General features: G+C 42.5%; 1 protein-coding gene across 2 annotated transcripts; it reads right to left on the reverse strand.

The window, feature by feature from the left end:
• Positions 1-564: 564 nt before the first annotated feature.
• Positions 565-5,880, reverse strand: sla1a (Src like adaptor 1a). 2 transcript variants are annotated; one of them, XM_084562981.1, is made up of 8 exons: positions 4,792-5,880; positions 4,260-4,356; positions 3,866-3,965; positions 3,570-3,656; positions 3,255-3,358; positions 2,587-2,718; positions 2,013-2,142; positions 565-1,671 (listed from the first exon to the last, which is right to left on the reverse strand). In XM_084562981.1, exons 2-8 carry the CDS (start codon positions 4,330-4,332, stop codon positions 1,467-1,469), a joined length of 831 nt encoding a protein of 276 aa, XP_084419107.1. In that variant the 5' UTR covers positions 4,333-4,356; positions 4,792-5,880; the 3' UTR covers positions 565-1,466. The 2 variants fall into 2 exon arrangements, with proteins under 2 accessions (XP_084419107.1, XP_084419106.1); XM_084562980.1 differs by having other exon boundaries at positions 4,772-5,879.
• Positions 5,881-15,669: the final 9,789 nt, after the last annotated feature.

Genomic DNA, 15,669 nt, shown 5'->3' on the forward strand with positions numbered 1-15,669 from the left:
CAAAAATGGTGAAAATGCACCAACACATTCATAGTTACTCACACAAACATCTCTCTCTGTCTCTCTCCCTGTAGCAAAAAACAAAACAAACTTCTATCTACAAAAGTTATTTTAAACAGTGACTCATTAGGACACCACCGTAAAACTTACTTTACGACAAGGATTTCTCTGTCCATGAAGGATATCCTTCTTCTCCTTCTTTTTCTTTGTCACTTCGTTGATCTCCGGTAACAGGCAACGATAACCGACTCCAGTTCAAATCTTCCTCTTCTTCAGTGGCGATTCTTCTTCTTCTCCTAATGAAGGTGGCTCGCAACGCTTTGTGGTATATAGCGCCAACTACTGTACAGGAGGGACTTAGCAGTCAATAGGCTTCACTGATTTAAAAATGCAACTGGCTCCTTCCGACAAGAAGTGCGGTGCGCCGGTGCCGCGATATGTCAATCATCTGGGGTGGCATCTGGGGGGTCCAATCAGATTTCAGGGGGGTCCAGTGCTACCCCGGCCTCCCCTCTAGCTCCGCCACTGCTGACGGGTCACAACTGTTTTGGAGGCACAAAGGAGACCTACACAATATTAGGAAGGTGGTTATAATGTTATGCCTGATCGGCGTACACTAAACCCACCATACGCAGACAAAGCTAACAATTAGTGCTGCTAAAGAGACAAATATGTCGTTTGGGAGCCGGAGAGCAAAACAAAGTTAAAATGAAAGTGACAGCAGCCCTTCGGTGGCAGGAACCGGTTCTTAGTTCCTATACCTTTTTGAGGGTGTTCAGCCTGCTATTTCTGCATGGCAGGAACTGAAAATGATTATGATCAACTCCTACTTCATGGTAGATGTACTTTTTACACTCTTTTAAATGTGTAGTCTGGGAGGTCCTCCAGTGTGTAGTGTCCCAGAATGTTTTCCAAAAGCACCCATAACTACCAGGTTGACACTAAAATATTCCTACGTGTCTGTGTGTAAATAAGCCACTGTCACATCAGGGGACAATGCAACAGACAAAACAAAATCAACCGATGCAAGTTTAAGGTCACAATAACAGGTCAATATTTATTCACAACACAGCAAATTAGTTTGAAAGTCACTAATACTCATACAGTGTACACATTAATACTACCCAACAATACCCACAGCATTCAAGCCTCTCTTTACTATCATAATGCCAGGCTTTGTTTCTTGGCTCCAAGTGTAGCCTGCACATCACAGTTCAATTGCAGTTCAACTCCTCATAGCTCCCGCTTATAATCCAAGTGTAAGTGGTTGTGTGATTTATTGTTAAAGTACTTCAAAGTGCTCATACTGGAAACTATAACACACTTCGATGTTGAGGATACTAAAGCAAGTGTTGGCTCGGTGCAGCCCTCAGCCAACAATAGGAACGTGTAGTAGATTGCAGAAAAAAAGTGTCTACTGGCCCCGAGCTGAAGGTATTTCAGTCTTTTGAACCGCACTGCCGTCTCTAGAAGTTGTCCTCATAGTCAAAACTTGCACGGCCATTTTCGGGGAAAGTGTAGACGGATTTACTTTTCTTCTTCCGGTTCTCCGCTCTCGTCTGCGGATTGGCTTGTTGATCGGCAGAAAAGGACAAGTAGGCAGCGATGCTGTTCCTGACGCCGTAGCTCACCATGCTGTCATTGCAGCTGTCTTGGCTTACCAGCTGGTTCCTGTAAAGAGCGGGAAAGAAAACATAAATTATGGAGATGTTTTCGTCACCTTTGGAAAAAAAAAGGATTACATCTTCTTTCCAAATTTCCATCACTGAATCCAAAATCAGCTTTTCAAGACTCCCTAAGAGTCTGTAGTAGAGCTGAACCGATTGCTCCATAGACATAAATCAACTTGCGTATTGAATTTTCTATAACTTTATAGACAAAGTAATAAATAGAAAAGATATTGAGCGGATTAATAAATGATAAAAATAGATACTTGCGGTCCTCAACTAAACTACATCCCAATCTAAGACTAGCATCCTAATAAGACATCAGATTTAATTTCTCTTCCGTACTTGTCCACTTTCATCCAGTCAAAGTTGTGTCGCATGACCACAGGCGGAGCTTCAGTGCTTGCGTTCGTTGGCTGTATGGTTCCCGACAGACAGGGTGAGGTTAGCACGCAACATAACCCATCCGCAGAATCTGGAGGGGGCAAAGGCAGGGGAAGTAAAATAAAGTACAGCTCTCACACTTACAAACCAACCAACAAACAGCAGACATTAGGTTGCATGTTTTACACTCACCACCGGCGCACTCGACTACTCAAGCAAAAACACAAACCGAACTTGTGAAAGAGGTGTGTTGCCACCATGCAGACCTCGATTATTTCACCGTTTTAACAATTAACACTTTCGTCACTGGACACGCACCAGCAGTCTTTATCGAGCGCACATATTGTATCTCGTTTCCTGTTTTGTTCCAAAACACCGGAAATGATTAGAAAGTCTGATAAGAAAAGCTTCTATAATAAGAACATGATAACTTATTTTCAGTTCTTAGAGCCCGCGTGATTGCGTAAGCCTTTTTTAGGTCTCCACTGTTTGCGTCGCACAACACAACCGCATGCTGCTGTGTGCGTCAACCCACCAGAGTAATGGTTGACCATGTCCTCAAGGCACTGGAAAGTGAGGCGTGGGGAGATGTAGTACCAGCTGTTGTCCAGTCTGAAGATACGATAGTGCTTTACATGCCGGTGTCTCACGGAGAGCGAATAAGTGCCTGAGGGTAGTACACACACACACACACACACACACACACACACACACACACACACACACACACACTGTAGTCAATATTATGCTCAAACTGAAAATCTAACTGAAAATGCTGCGACAAAGCAAAAGCAGAAGTAGCGAGAAGGTCAGGCCTATCGTGTAATGACCATCTTCTCCCATGCTTAGGAACTGTCTATTACTGTATCGTGAGAAAATAAGTTTCAGATCAAAATATCACCGCTCAGAACTTAAGAGAGAGTTTGATGTGGGGGACGTTTGGTGAGACTGAGTAATGGCTAATTGTTTCCTCGTTTCCTATTTTTATGGTCGGCGACGGTGAGTGAATGCTGGTGATGATCTCAGAGAAATGTATAAAAAATTTGCCAATTATTATTTTATTTTTCATGATTCGGCTCTAACTACATCTCTTATTGCTATATTCTGTGGCGCTTTAATTTTCTCTACAGACTCTACGCTGTAGCCTTTACAGAAATTTCAAATTCAGCCCAAAGTGATTGAGTCTGTTGCAGATGTTCCTACCTCTCTCTCTGGTGCTCTCCCGCACCAGGAAGGAGCCCACTCTGTTTCCAGGTAGAAGCAGCAGCTCTTCGGCCTTCTGGCGCTCCACCCCTTCAAACAGCCAACTGACAGACCAGAAGACACGCAGTGAGTTTTTCTGAGTTTAGAAAAATCTCATTCATGTGAACACGTGACATTAAAATAAATATAATCTGTTACCACCATTTTCTATTAGCACTCTTAAGACAGAGATCTTTCAACAGAGAGACACTTTCATTTCCATTACCACTTGAAAACTTTTAAATTGCAATAATAAAAGAGCAGTTTGTAATTTACCCATGGTACACTTTTGCCACGTGGCTGTTGGGTATGTAGTTCTCCTTCCCCGTTTGGACAGAGCGCACTCTCCACCAATAAGCCTCCCTGACCACCAAAAGAGATGCAAAGAGGAATTAACAACTGACCTTTCTGTCTGGCCACTTCTCTATACTTCAAACTTAGAACAAGTTACACATGCTCCTTTTTTTTTATCTCACAGGCTTTATTTCCTCGTGCTTGTTTCAAAATGTGTGCGTGTTTGAATTGGGAAACTGGATTGTTTTTAAAAGAAGTAGGCCAAAGCGTGATCGTACTGTGCAATGACTCGGAGCTTGTCCCCCATTCTGTAGATGGGCTCGCTGATTTCACGGGAGGGGTAGTCCTGGAGCACGACCACCATGTCTTCCTCTGAACCTGCCAAGAGCAATATTTACAGCGTTTACAAACACATCCAAATGCTGATGCGCGGACGTCATGATTTGTAAATGTCCAAAAATGTCCAAGACCGGGCCTCAGTCACTCGATTAATTTCGTTGGAGTGTTTGTTGTAAATGTGGGTGACACTCTGATATAATCAGATTATCATGGCTCTGCGTACTGTAACGCGCAAATAGTCTGGTAACCAAGACATGATTCCGCTTCAGTGCACTCTCAAAACACAAATCACAAAACAAAACACCGCATTTAGAAGTTGCATGGTGATCTTACCCTTTGTTGGGCTGTCAAGGTTTTCAGTGCTCGCCTTGTCCCTGGCGCTCACACCTCGCATCACATTCCCCATCCTTTAGATGGACCAGACGCCAGCCTGCAGTCAGGACAGGACAAGACAAATGTGTCGCAATGTGTTCCTCTACACCCCGAACTGTCTTTCTGCTGCGGTGCCAAGCTGACCATTGAGCTATCTCATCTAACACTCATGCAGTATGGGGAACCTGAGGCTAGATGCTATCACACCTAATTTTCCATTGCCGTACCTCGCTACGTCTGTTGACAAGAGTCAGTGAACTCGTATATTGCAAAACCCTGTACCCAAACTGAAAAGAACAAAGTTACATAAATGATATTATGATGAATCAAAAATGGGCATTTCAACACACCTTGCCTATGTGATGCATGCTCTTAAGTAACATATAACACAGTGTTCAGTTGTAGACTGGAGGAACAGCAGTTCCGTCACGACTACACAAAAGCAGTAGACGCGGCTGACTACGGACACCAACCTGTAGAATCTGTAGCTCACCCTCCTCTGATGGCATCAAGCGTGGCGAGAGAGGCGGTGGTCCAAACAGGGCATGGTGGCAGCAGGAGGGTCCGGCACTAGACGTGTACCGTGTTCATGAGAGTTTACTGGAATGACATGTCGCTTTGTGTGGTGACAGCTCTGCATCTCACAGCGAACTCACTTCCTGTAATGAAATGAGGAAGAGGGCAGGCAAAGGGGTTGTTGAGACACATGCAAAAAAAGTGCGCAGCAGAGCTCTTGGTGTAGCTATTTACAGTAACCGAAAGCGCCCTTGTGGGTTGATGGCTTTACCTTTTATAAACATGTTTTTACACTACGAATGAAATCAGAATACGTTTTGATCACCATGACTAATTGATAAATGAGAACACTATTTAGTAGCAGATTCACATGAAGTGTTAATATATGAAAAAAACTGTACTGGTCATTTGAGAACTCTCCTCCATACCCCTAATTAGTGTGTCCAAGCTTTTAAAGCTTTGGCGTAGTACATTAGACTGAATATTCATCCTTAAAGGCCGTCAAAAGATGCAATCTAAAAATATCCTGCCTGTTTAGCCCGTCGGAATTAGTATTTAACAGCTTTCGTATTTGGTAGAACGCTCAGATCTATCATGTGAAACCCTCTTTGGTTATCGTCTGTTAAATGTGTCACGCCTGGAGGTTTAGTATCACAAATTAGAAAAAAAACTCCAAACCTATTCAGTCTCAGCTCTTTGACCTTTCGAGGGTTTTAATAATTATTTACACTGTCTGTCTACACGTCTGTCTGTGTACTGTGCATGCCGCACGCTAAGGTTATTCCCTCGTAGTTGACGATGTGACAGTGACAATGCACTGCTGTCCTGGTGCCAAGACTGAGGCGACAGTTAGTAAACAGGCTACGGCCATCTCATAGAAGCATCTACTCCATCTGCAGTCTCAAACAAGAAAGTGAAAAGCCGGTGCAAACATACAATCAAAGAACCTTCTTGCCGTGAAGGGACTATGCTAACTAGCTTTAGCAACTATTCAGATTCGAATCTAGACCAGGTGTATGTTACTTTAAGAAGCTGCAGTGGATGATTGCAAAGATCACTTTTATTTCACAATACATTATTGAGAAAGATGGCAACAATTTTTCTTGACCTGTCTTTTTGCTTCTTCAGTGAAAAACATTCTCATTTCAACTGAATGAACCTCAAAATAATTTATCCTTAATAGTTTCAGGAACTGAAAACAATAAGACCAGATTTTGATTCCACTTTCGTTGTTTTTATGACAACATAGTGACGCCTTAAGGCAGATGGATATGAAACCTTATGATGAACACCAAAACTAATACATCTGCCAGGGTATCATGATGTGGAAATTTTCGTTTCACAACCTCTAAGGGCTGTAACATGTCAACCCGATGGTTGGCTGTTGGCTGCTGTCAGCCTGCTGGTGAGTCAAACAAGAGCCCACACAGAAGGCTCTTATCGTTTTACATCTGAACATTCCTAGATGCCGATGTTTTCACAACATGTCCATTTGTACTGAAGAAGCAAACTGATTCAGGAGAGGCCAGCTGTGAACGATGGTTTGTGCAATACATACGAAGTCCTGAACTTGGGTCTTCTGAAGGTGTCCTTTGGTGCCTGGCAACAGTATGTTGTTAGTGGGGTCCTATGGGTTCAGGGGAGGGGCCTCTGTGGATCATCCCATAGATACTTGATCAGTTTGGGACCTTGTGCTGTTTGTCATGTTTTTTTGAGTTGTTCCTAAAGCATTTTTGTGTGTGTGCCTGTGTCAGGTTGCATCCTGCTGGGGATGGCTGCTGCCATCAAGGAGTGTCATTGCTATGGGGTGGGGGGGCCTGGTCTGGTCTAGGTGGGTGGTACATGTCTAAGTAACATCCACATGAATGCCAGGTCCAAAAGTTTACCAGCAGAACATTGTATTGTAACAAGATGGTCATGTTATTCACATCTCCTCTCAGTGGTTTGTATGCTTTCCTTCTTCTTTCTTTCTAATCACAATATTTTTGCAATAGTTTCTGACTAAAATGCTCTTTTATTTTTTCAGTTATAAAGTTCAGCCTTCAGCTCTAACTGTAGATACGTTTAGATCTAGTGTATCGGAAGCCTCTGGTCCATGGTTATGTAACAATATTCCACTGCGCCACATTTTATTATTCTTAAGACATCTTAGCTCATGTATTTTCCAAACTAAATCCTGGATTAGTCTACTCCAGACCATTACGCCTCCTGCTCCTGCCAGAGTACCTTTCCCTCCTGAATGCAGAGTAGTAATGCAATGAAAACCATGAGGACAGAGCAAGAGATGAGCCTCACTGGTAAACGTGTGCTTGATAAAGTCTAAAACTTTAATTAAGAAATGGCAAATCCGTCTTTTAATGCTTTTGAGTCACTGCGAAGTCATGCGAAGTGAATCGTCAGAACATTGAGTTTCTTTCGCTGGCTTCCTGGTGGATGTGTTTGTGTGTGTGAGGAGTCCGTTTTCTGAGATAAATATTCCTGAGAGGAAGTACACAGGAACTGCACGTCACGTCATATCTGTACTAAACTGCAACCAAACTTTATTTTACGCGGAAACGAACAGTTGTTCTGCTGTTGACGTAGGTTGAAGCAGCTACTGTGGCTTGGTGGCTGGTGGTTAGTGTCAGATGCCAAGACTCTTAACTGTTGTGGTTGCAAGGAAGGAAGGGGAAGGAAGCCTTCATCAGCTTAAGGTGAAAATAAATACAATGTGGTAGCAGAGCTCAGTTTTGTCTTCAGAATCTGCTGCACTTCCTGCGGCTCGTATTATTCACGTTCTGAAGAAAATTTTCCAACCAGAATTAGTTGTTACTGTATCTTTGACTTCCTTACAGACATACAGGTATATCCAAAAGGCATGTGAATGAATTAATATTTATGAGTCCGATGTAAATAAAGCATTTATTCTGCAAGAGCTTTGTTTCTTTTAGCACTCCTGTTCAAAATACATTATAAATTACAAGACGATTTTAGCTTTTGTAAAATCTTAACCTCTAGGCTCTAGAGACCTCTAACTTAGCTATAGACATCTAGCCATCAGTAGCAGCTCATAATGAAACATTTTAGTGTAGAAGTAGCGTTAAATGCCACAGCAGAGTATAGTACGCACTGAAAGGGCAAGTATTTTGAAATAAAAGTAAGGAAATGGGTACAAATTATGAAAAAAAACTCCCAGAGCATGCACTAAGGAAATGGTGCAAGGTAAAAGAAACCTGGGAAGTTTAGATCGCATAGGGGACCCGGTGAGATCAGGATAAATTAAAATACATTGTTAAAGCCACTATAAAGTCTGTCCACTATTAAAAAATGTTCTTCCTTGACTATGCAGCTTCTTTTAGTTTATGTTTCTCTAGTCAGGCCCTGGCCCCTGTCAGTGTCTTTGAATGAGTCACCAGCAGACATAACACAGGTGGACCAGTAGGTCTGTGCACATTAACCTCCAGCTCAGTGGGCTCTTTGTTAGATGGGGATGACAGACTTATTCCCCAGGTACTTAGCTCTGTTAAGTGAGATTTGTTTCCCTAACGTCTTAGGGAAGGTATTAATATCCTGAAATTGGATTAGGCAGGTGTTTATTTGGCAAATTATATAAATAGTGGCGTGTAGGCTAGTTGTGTTAATAAAAAGGAAGAAGTGAAATCATTAGTAGGTAGTAAGCTGCCTGCCAACTTTGCCGTTAGTGGTGAACTGTGACGCCCTTTTTCATGTTTTTATAGATCCACGTCGTAGGAGAATACATATTTCTTCATTCAGGAAGTACACAAAGAAGCTAGCAGGTGTTTTGAGGTGTTACGCTCGCTGCAAAGGGGATATTCTGCTGCCAAGAAATTTCCTCACATTGTTAAACGCTTCTCAAATGATTGATGTGTCGGCAGCGGTTCGGAACACATGTCGGGGAAGTTGCGGCCTTCAGCTTTGAAGATCTGAGATAATTTGTAAGCGCCGTTTCATTATGTTTTCTCCTGCAAGTGCTCGTAAAGACACAAACTGTCAGTCAGTCAGTCTGTCTGTCTGTCTGTGGCGAACATCATCCACGTTCGCCAGAGGCTGCTGCGGTCGGAGTCTGGATGTGTTTGAAGATTTCAAGGAGAGACGACAGCCACGCCCTCGACGTCTGAAATTACAAAATTACCCGCTGTAAGGAATTCAAATCATATTTTTTTTATTTTTAGTCTAAATGGAAACACATTCATACGGCTCCTGGAGTGGAAGCAACATGTGAGTGGCGTTATAACGCTATAATGAATCTCTCCACGAGTTTTCCTAAAAACAATACACATTCCACACGCTTGGACACAGGGAGCTAGTCCAGAAGCGGTTGCTGTGTTCTCACACTGTAATAAGCAGTGTCTAAATTCAGAAGCAAGGCTGACCCCACTGGACTCGGAACCGCAAGACTTGACAGGAACGGGCGTGTTAGTTATATGCGCTTCTGAATTTATCTGCTGCTTTTTTTAGACACCATTTCATCCACTGACTTTGTAAAACACTTGCAGCCAAAAAAAGTCCTTCACCAGCCAGACTGTAGTCATTAATATAACGTGGTGACTGTACATGGGTCTTCTTATCCAACCGACCATCTGCACAAGTCATCGGCCCTCCCTGCTTCTCACATCCATTAATGCATTCCTCTGAGCTTTCATAAATATACCTCTGAATACATCCTATGATGAATTTCGCCGTGAGCACCACTTTTTTTTAAAATGATTTTAAAATAACTATAATGACGGCGTGCTTTATCCCAGAACCTACTCCAACTGAATCATTTTGGTGATTTTAATGATAGCATAATTGGACCAAATTACATTAAGACATGCGAGCCTGTCTTTGCAGACCGCCCCTATTATCACATAGTTTGCGACATGAGGGCGCACTGAACTGCAAATCTGCCCTCTGTTTAATCTTTCCTGGCAGTAAAGCGTAGGCAGAGTTTCCTCAGTGTATCATCAACAACAAGTTTTATGCTTGCAAACATTTCCAGGCCTGAAACAATAACTCCAGGCTGCTACAATAATTGAGGCCGGACTTAATGGCTTAGGAAAGTATTACTCATGAGAATTACGTCACTGACATCACTCTGATCGGCGACCACCATTAAAAACATCCAGCCCCGTGCCATGTGATGGCATCCGGCTAAGTGGAGCTAATCAGAAGTACAACTAAAACTGTTGGAACTGAATGAGCAATTAATAACACAGTAACTGGTTCTGTAGCGCCGTTCTGTCTCGGTTCATAGCGTTCTGAAATCTTTTTACTGTAATTGTGGTCAGCAATACACATTTTATGTATGCACAGTTTGACTCATCATACAGTCATTTCGTCATTTGTCATTTGTTTGTTTGATGTTTGTGGTGGAGTCCGCCGTTCCCCCAAATTGCCCACACATCCACGAGGGAGTTCATCCACGTGCCGATTCGCATGTACGAGCATTTACACTCAATATGAAATTACTGCCAACGCAAAACCTGCCCTTCCTACTGCTGCTGCTGCTGCTGTAAGTATTCGGCTGACAAATACCATGTCGATTTTATTGTAATGGAAACACACAGGAAATGGAATATGTGTCACTGTAAGCACTAATAATACTTCCTCAAATGTTTGCTGTGGTGTGACACTGCAGTCGTTGCAAGCATTCACGATATTTGCAAAGTGCATTTCCCAAAATAAGACTTCACGTCCCAGGCGCCCGTCTGAAAACACCGTGATCAAATGTGTCCCAGTGTGAAACTCAATTTGTAAATTTGGTCAGTGATCGGGTCTCGAGGGGATTTCTGTTTTTCATTTATAATCTCTAGGCCTAAATAGGAAACTCTAATGACTTCATTGTTATTTTGTCATCCGGAGACACTTAACACTTTTGACTCACTGAGTAGTTTTCATGTATGACAAATGGAGATGACTTCGATGTGTACCCTCTAAATTCTCAGACAGTAAGGTCACCTGAGGTTGTTCCTGGGCAGCTTTGACATGGTGCACACGGGTATGAGGTGCAGCCCCGCACTAATTGTTCTTTAAAACTAAGACATGTGTCTGCGGTCTAATCCACAAAGGTGCGCTGTGCAAAGAGTGAAAGTGTTCCTAATGTCAGAGCGCCATTCAAGCTCTGTAATCAGTGATTCCATGAGGGCCACCTGTGTATTCTGGCAGCTCCACCTTCACGTGCACACTCGCTCATGCACACACCAGGGATAATGCCAGCCTTCACATCCTGGGCAGGGTAACTATCGGTTACCTTGCCAGCCAGCCCTGTCAAGCCCATAATGAGAGCCTGGCTCGGTGGACTCACTCGCTCCTTTCGACAGTCCAGATGGGAGTTAACCGTTTATCGCTGCGTCATCGTCCGTTACCCATCATTACAGGGGCAGTGAGCTATTTTCACGATGCATGTTTTCGCTGTGCACCTGTGAAAGTATGTCCACGCCCCCCCCCCCCCCCCCCCCCCTCCATGCATACAGGCGCACTGCTGCTTTTAAGACATGCATATCCCCAGAAACGCCCCAGAGCCAGATCTGATAAAGACTTTAATGCGGTAGTCAGCTTTAGTGTAAGCATGTGTTTGCTAACTGGAAACGTGTAATGAGTGAGCGCGGAATGTCATAATTCATGAGCAGATCGTGTCATGTACATATATTTCTGTGCTCTCTTGACAGAAGGGTATATTAACTGAGCGGCTGTAAAAATGCACCAGACATTCATTTAATTCAGATAAATCTCAATTATTAACATCCATAAATGGTACTAGCCAGCTCAGTTATAGGGTTTTTTTAAGTTTACAACACCAAACAATAACTATTACAGACTATGCAACTGAATCTAAAAACGTTAGCATGCTATCTAACTAGCCCTGGCCCACCCTGACTCATGACACAGCTTCATAACTCAAGAGCTGAAAGTGAGTCACTGTGGCATCAAATCTGTCTTCAGTTCAACATGTGCTGCTGTTCTGAGAGTCTGTTTCTTTTATATAGCCTGTCAGTTGTGTTGAAGGAGAGGAAGTTAAAGAATGACTACTTGGCTCTTGGCAAGCGACATTTGGAGAGCAGGACAGACAGGAGAGCCAGCCTCGATGCCAAAGCTTTGAGCGGTGACTGCACAAAGATGTACGAACCCCGACATGACATCACCCGGAGGATTTCTGAAAAGCAGTTTTGAAGCTCAGTGCGGGCACCGGCCGCTGCCATGTTGGCAGAGACTGACTTGAAAATGGGCAAAGAAGTTTGGCGTGAGCGGAGCTGAAGTCACTCAAAACAGAGATGAACTTTATTATACATAACTTTAAGCCTTGATATAATTCAAACAGGCGAGTTGCATAAAAATCCTTCCAGTTATTATGAATGGGGAAAATTCGCTATAGGGACCAAAAAAAACATGTTTTTGTACCAGGCTGTAGACCTGTTCTGCTTCAGTTGTAGCAAATCAGAAGTGGTCATTTAACTGCAGTTTTTAACTCTTTTGTTGTTACACAAAATTGTTCTTTGCTCTGCTTCTATACCAATTTGAGTACCATTCAAATGGCAGCTATAATGTACATGTAAATGTGTGCATTAAAGTGCATCATGGTGAAAGTGGCTGCAGTGTCTCCATTTAACAGAAACAACGGCACTTCACATTTTTTGCAAACCACTTTTTACGCGTTGCACCTTTAAGACTAAGAATGTGAATGAACACATCCACACTGGTTTCATTTCAGGGATATTAGGTGACCACTGATGATTGCACCTTTACGGGAAAAGTTAGTTAAAAAAAGCCGGTGTTGCATAATAAGGAAAACCCTAAAAAAAAAGATTTTTCCACGGGCTGGTTTTCAAAATCATTCAGGTCCTGCTGGCACTCCAGGCACATTATACTGGCTTACTTCCTTTTCTGAGAAACAATCCACTGTGGAGCTGAGAAAGCATTGTTGCCAACATTTTTTTTTTTTTTTTTTTAATTTATGGTACGTTTAGGAGCCATGGCTGTCTGGGCTTGTCAGCTTAAGAATATATTATAGATCGAGGATTCAGGATGTCTGCAGAGAAGAGGTCCAATGTCGCACATACTGGTGTGTTTGATGCGAGACAGAACAGATAGAAATGCAGACTGTGACTCTGACTTCATAACTTTCAAGAGGAAAAAATAACATAATCCTCTTTGTGTGAAAAGTTGAACTCATAAGAAATAAAACACACCCTTCATAATTTAGTGCACTTTGGGGTTGTGCTTCTGTGCGGCCTCACTCTACCTTGTATAAGCAGTAGTTGACTAAGGTTGGCTAATTTCTCATAAATATAGCTTCGTAACTAGACTGGCTTGCAAGATGTTGACAGATGTGGACAAAGCCTGCTATTCACCATGTCTTTCACATGACTTTCTCGTCTCTTTCCGCTTCTTCACGTTACCTTTTTCAAAATTCCCATCGATACGGTAAACAACAACAATGAGCTCTGGGCTGGCAGCGAACACACCCTGACAGTGGTTATGAAGAATATTGCGCTATAAGGCAGGCCTGCTCGGTTCTTTCGGCAAAGGGGTGTCATGACCTACAAAGAATGTGTTTTCGGCATTTTCTGTCTGAAGGAAGGACATTCTGGCATGAGCCATTTTCTGACACATCAGTCAAAGTTTATTTGCCGCATCTTTTCACTTTGGCGGCAGCATACGCCGTTGCAATGATTTGTATTGATCGATGTCCTAATTTGTTCAACTTCACGTAAGCTTTGCAAGAACCGCACAGCTAGCGGATCGTCTGTAGTTTTAATGAGTCCAGTGAGCTCTTTTTTTATCAATACAGATTGTATCATGCTTCGACATGCTGTGCATCTTTAAAGGGGAATTACCGTTTTTTACAATCTGGACCTTATTTATGGCATAAAATACGATCGTTTACTCACCCATATAACTTTGGTGTCATTTGTAGTCGTTCGGACGATATTTAGATCTGCATATATCCATATAGTGGGAGTGACTGGGGCACCGCAATGCAGCCTCTAAAATAAATAAATAACATTATCTGCCGCGAAACTCATTGCCCCGTACCTGTTATCATCATCCGAGGTGTGTAGATTGACCTACTAACTACTACTAACTTCTGACCTGAATGATGTCATCTCTGAGCGCCGCGCTCACCTGCGACAGTAGGCTTGTTTACCTGTAATTTGCTACTGCTAGTTTTTTGCAATATGGCTAAATATTTTTCCGATTCTGAGGTTGTGGACGACGACATTGTTTATGATGGACATCCTTACCGTTTTGAGCCAGAGTATACGGATGAGGAGCTTGTTGAAAGGAGGATGCGGAGGCAGAGAGAGGAACAGCTGGCTGAAGAACAACAAACTGCTGCATGTCTGCGAATAGATAACAGGTAACTCCGGACTCAACGGGGAATAACGCTAACGTATCATAACAAAATATTGGTGAAATGAACGAGTTTTGCTGCAGATAATGCGTTATTTAGAGGCTGTGTTTCGGTGCCCCAGTCACTCCCACTATATGGATATACGCGGCGCTCCGCTGGATCTAAATATATTCTGAACGACTCCAAATGACACCACAGTTATATGGGTGAGTAAACAATCGTATTTTATGCCAGAAATAAGGTCCAGGTTGTAAAAGAAACGGTAATTCCCCTTTAACTGCTTTGTTTCTGTGTTTTCTTTTGCAGGGGAATTTGACTATGACTATTCCTTAATTGCACTTTTATCGGACATAAATCTTAAAAACTTTCCACTGGCTTGTAATTGCTATTCATAGTTGCTGATCAACAAAATGTAAGGGGTGGATAGCATTAGTAGTTTGTGCAACCAATCTAACTAATGATAATGACGTAAAATGACACTGGATGTTACGTATTTCCTTGAGGGTGAAAAGCTTTCTGGCGTTCATTCCACAAATGTCACTGAATGCATGTAACGTGAATCCTGTCATCATTCATCGTTCATTCCTGACATTCCAGCTTAATGTTTTTAAATTCACCGTGTCAGGTATCAAGGCTCAAATGAGCAGCTTCCAGAGTCCAAGTTAAGATTTTTATGTTTCTATTGAAAAAGAACATACTTTAACTTACTATAACCTCCAGCATGGTGCATCAAAAAGTAATTCAAAGTTATTTTACTTGTTAGCTGAAGTATAAGATTAAACTGACAAAAACTATGAAGCATCGCAAAGGCTTTGTCCTTGACTGGAATAATTTGTACTGATAAAACAAAAACACCTGAGGCCATACTTCAACTGTCAGCAGCCACATGCACTGAGGCGCATCTGACCTCAGGTCACGACTAAACACGCACTTTGTGTCTTGCTGTCTACAGACATATCTCATGTTGAATTCTGAAACTGCTGAGGAGAGGTTCACTGTGTGCAGGTAGTATTTCACCCAGTGGGTAATGGGCCCTCATTTCTTACAGCTTCACAGGACAGGAAAGGTTAAGAAAAAGACTGAAGCAATCTGGATGATTACTCATAGCTTTGTAGTCTACTTTTTCAAAGCACCAAAAAAGGATGCCATGTCGTAATGACTCGATTTCAACTGGTCCCTGCAATTTTTCCGTTGTGACTGCGTAAGGCAGACACAAGTTTAAAGTGTGGTTTTAGCCGTGGTGGCTTCTCCAGGGATGTGCTCAGCTTTAAATCCCTTTTACGACTTCACTTCACTTTGAGAAAATCTGGCTCCAACATTCCCTCTAACCTTTTGAATTTCTGAACAGATGGAGCAGATAAGGCTGCTTGGACCCTTACTCTGATTGTAATCTTTTTTCCTCTAATTCTTGTTCCTGCACTACTGATGGCAGAGCTGATTTCTACGGCCTTTAAAGCCTTTCAGAAATTCTCTTTAAAATGCACGGAGCATTTCAACAATAGTGTGATGGCTTCATGTCCA

This window comes from Chelon labrosus (genome assembly GCF_963514085.1).
Source record: "Chelon labrosus genome assembly, chromosome: 16".
In the NCBI taxonomy this organism is placed as follows: domain Eukaryota; kingdom Metazoa; phylum Chordata; class Actinopteri; order Mugiliformes; family Mugilidae; genus Chelon; species Chelon labrosus.

Coding starts and splice junctions, on each gene's coding strand:
- sla1a (XM_084562981.1), bottom strand. CDS start 4,332: ATGGGGAATGTGATGCGAGGTGTGAGCGCCAGGGACAAGGCGAGCACT. Junction 3,966..4,259: donor CCTTGACAGCCCAACAAAGG/GTAAGATCACCA, acceptor TGCTCTTGGCAG/GTTCAGAGGAAGACATGGTG. Junction 3,359..3,569: donor GTGGCAAAAGTGTACCATGG/GTAAATTACAAA, acceptor CTGGTCTGTCAG/TTGGCTGTTTGAAGGGGTGG.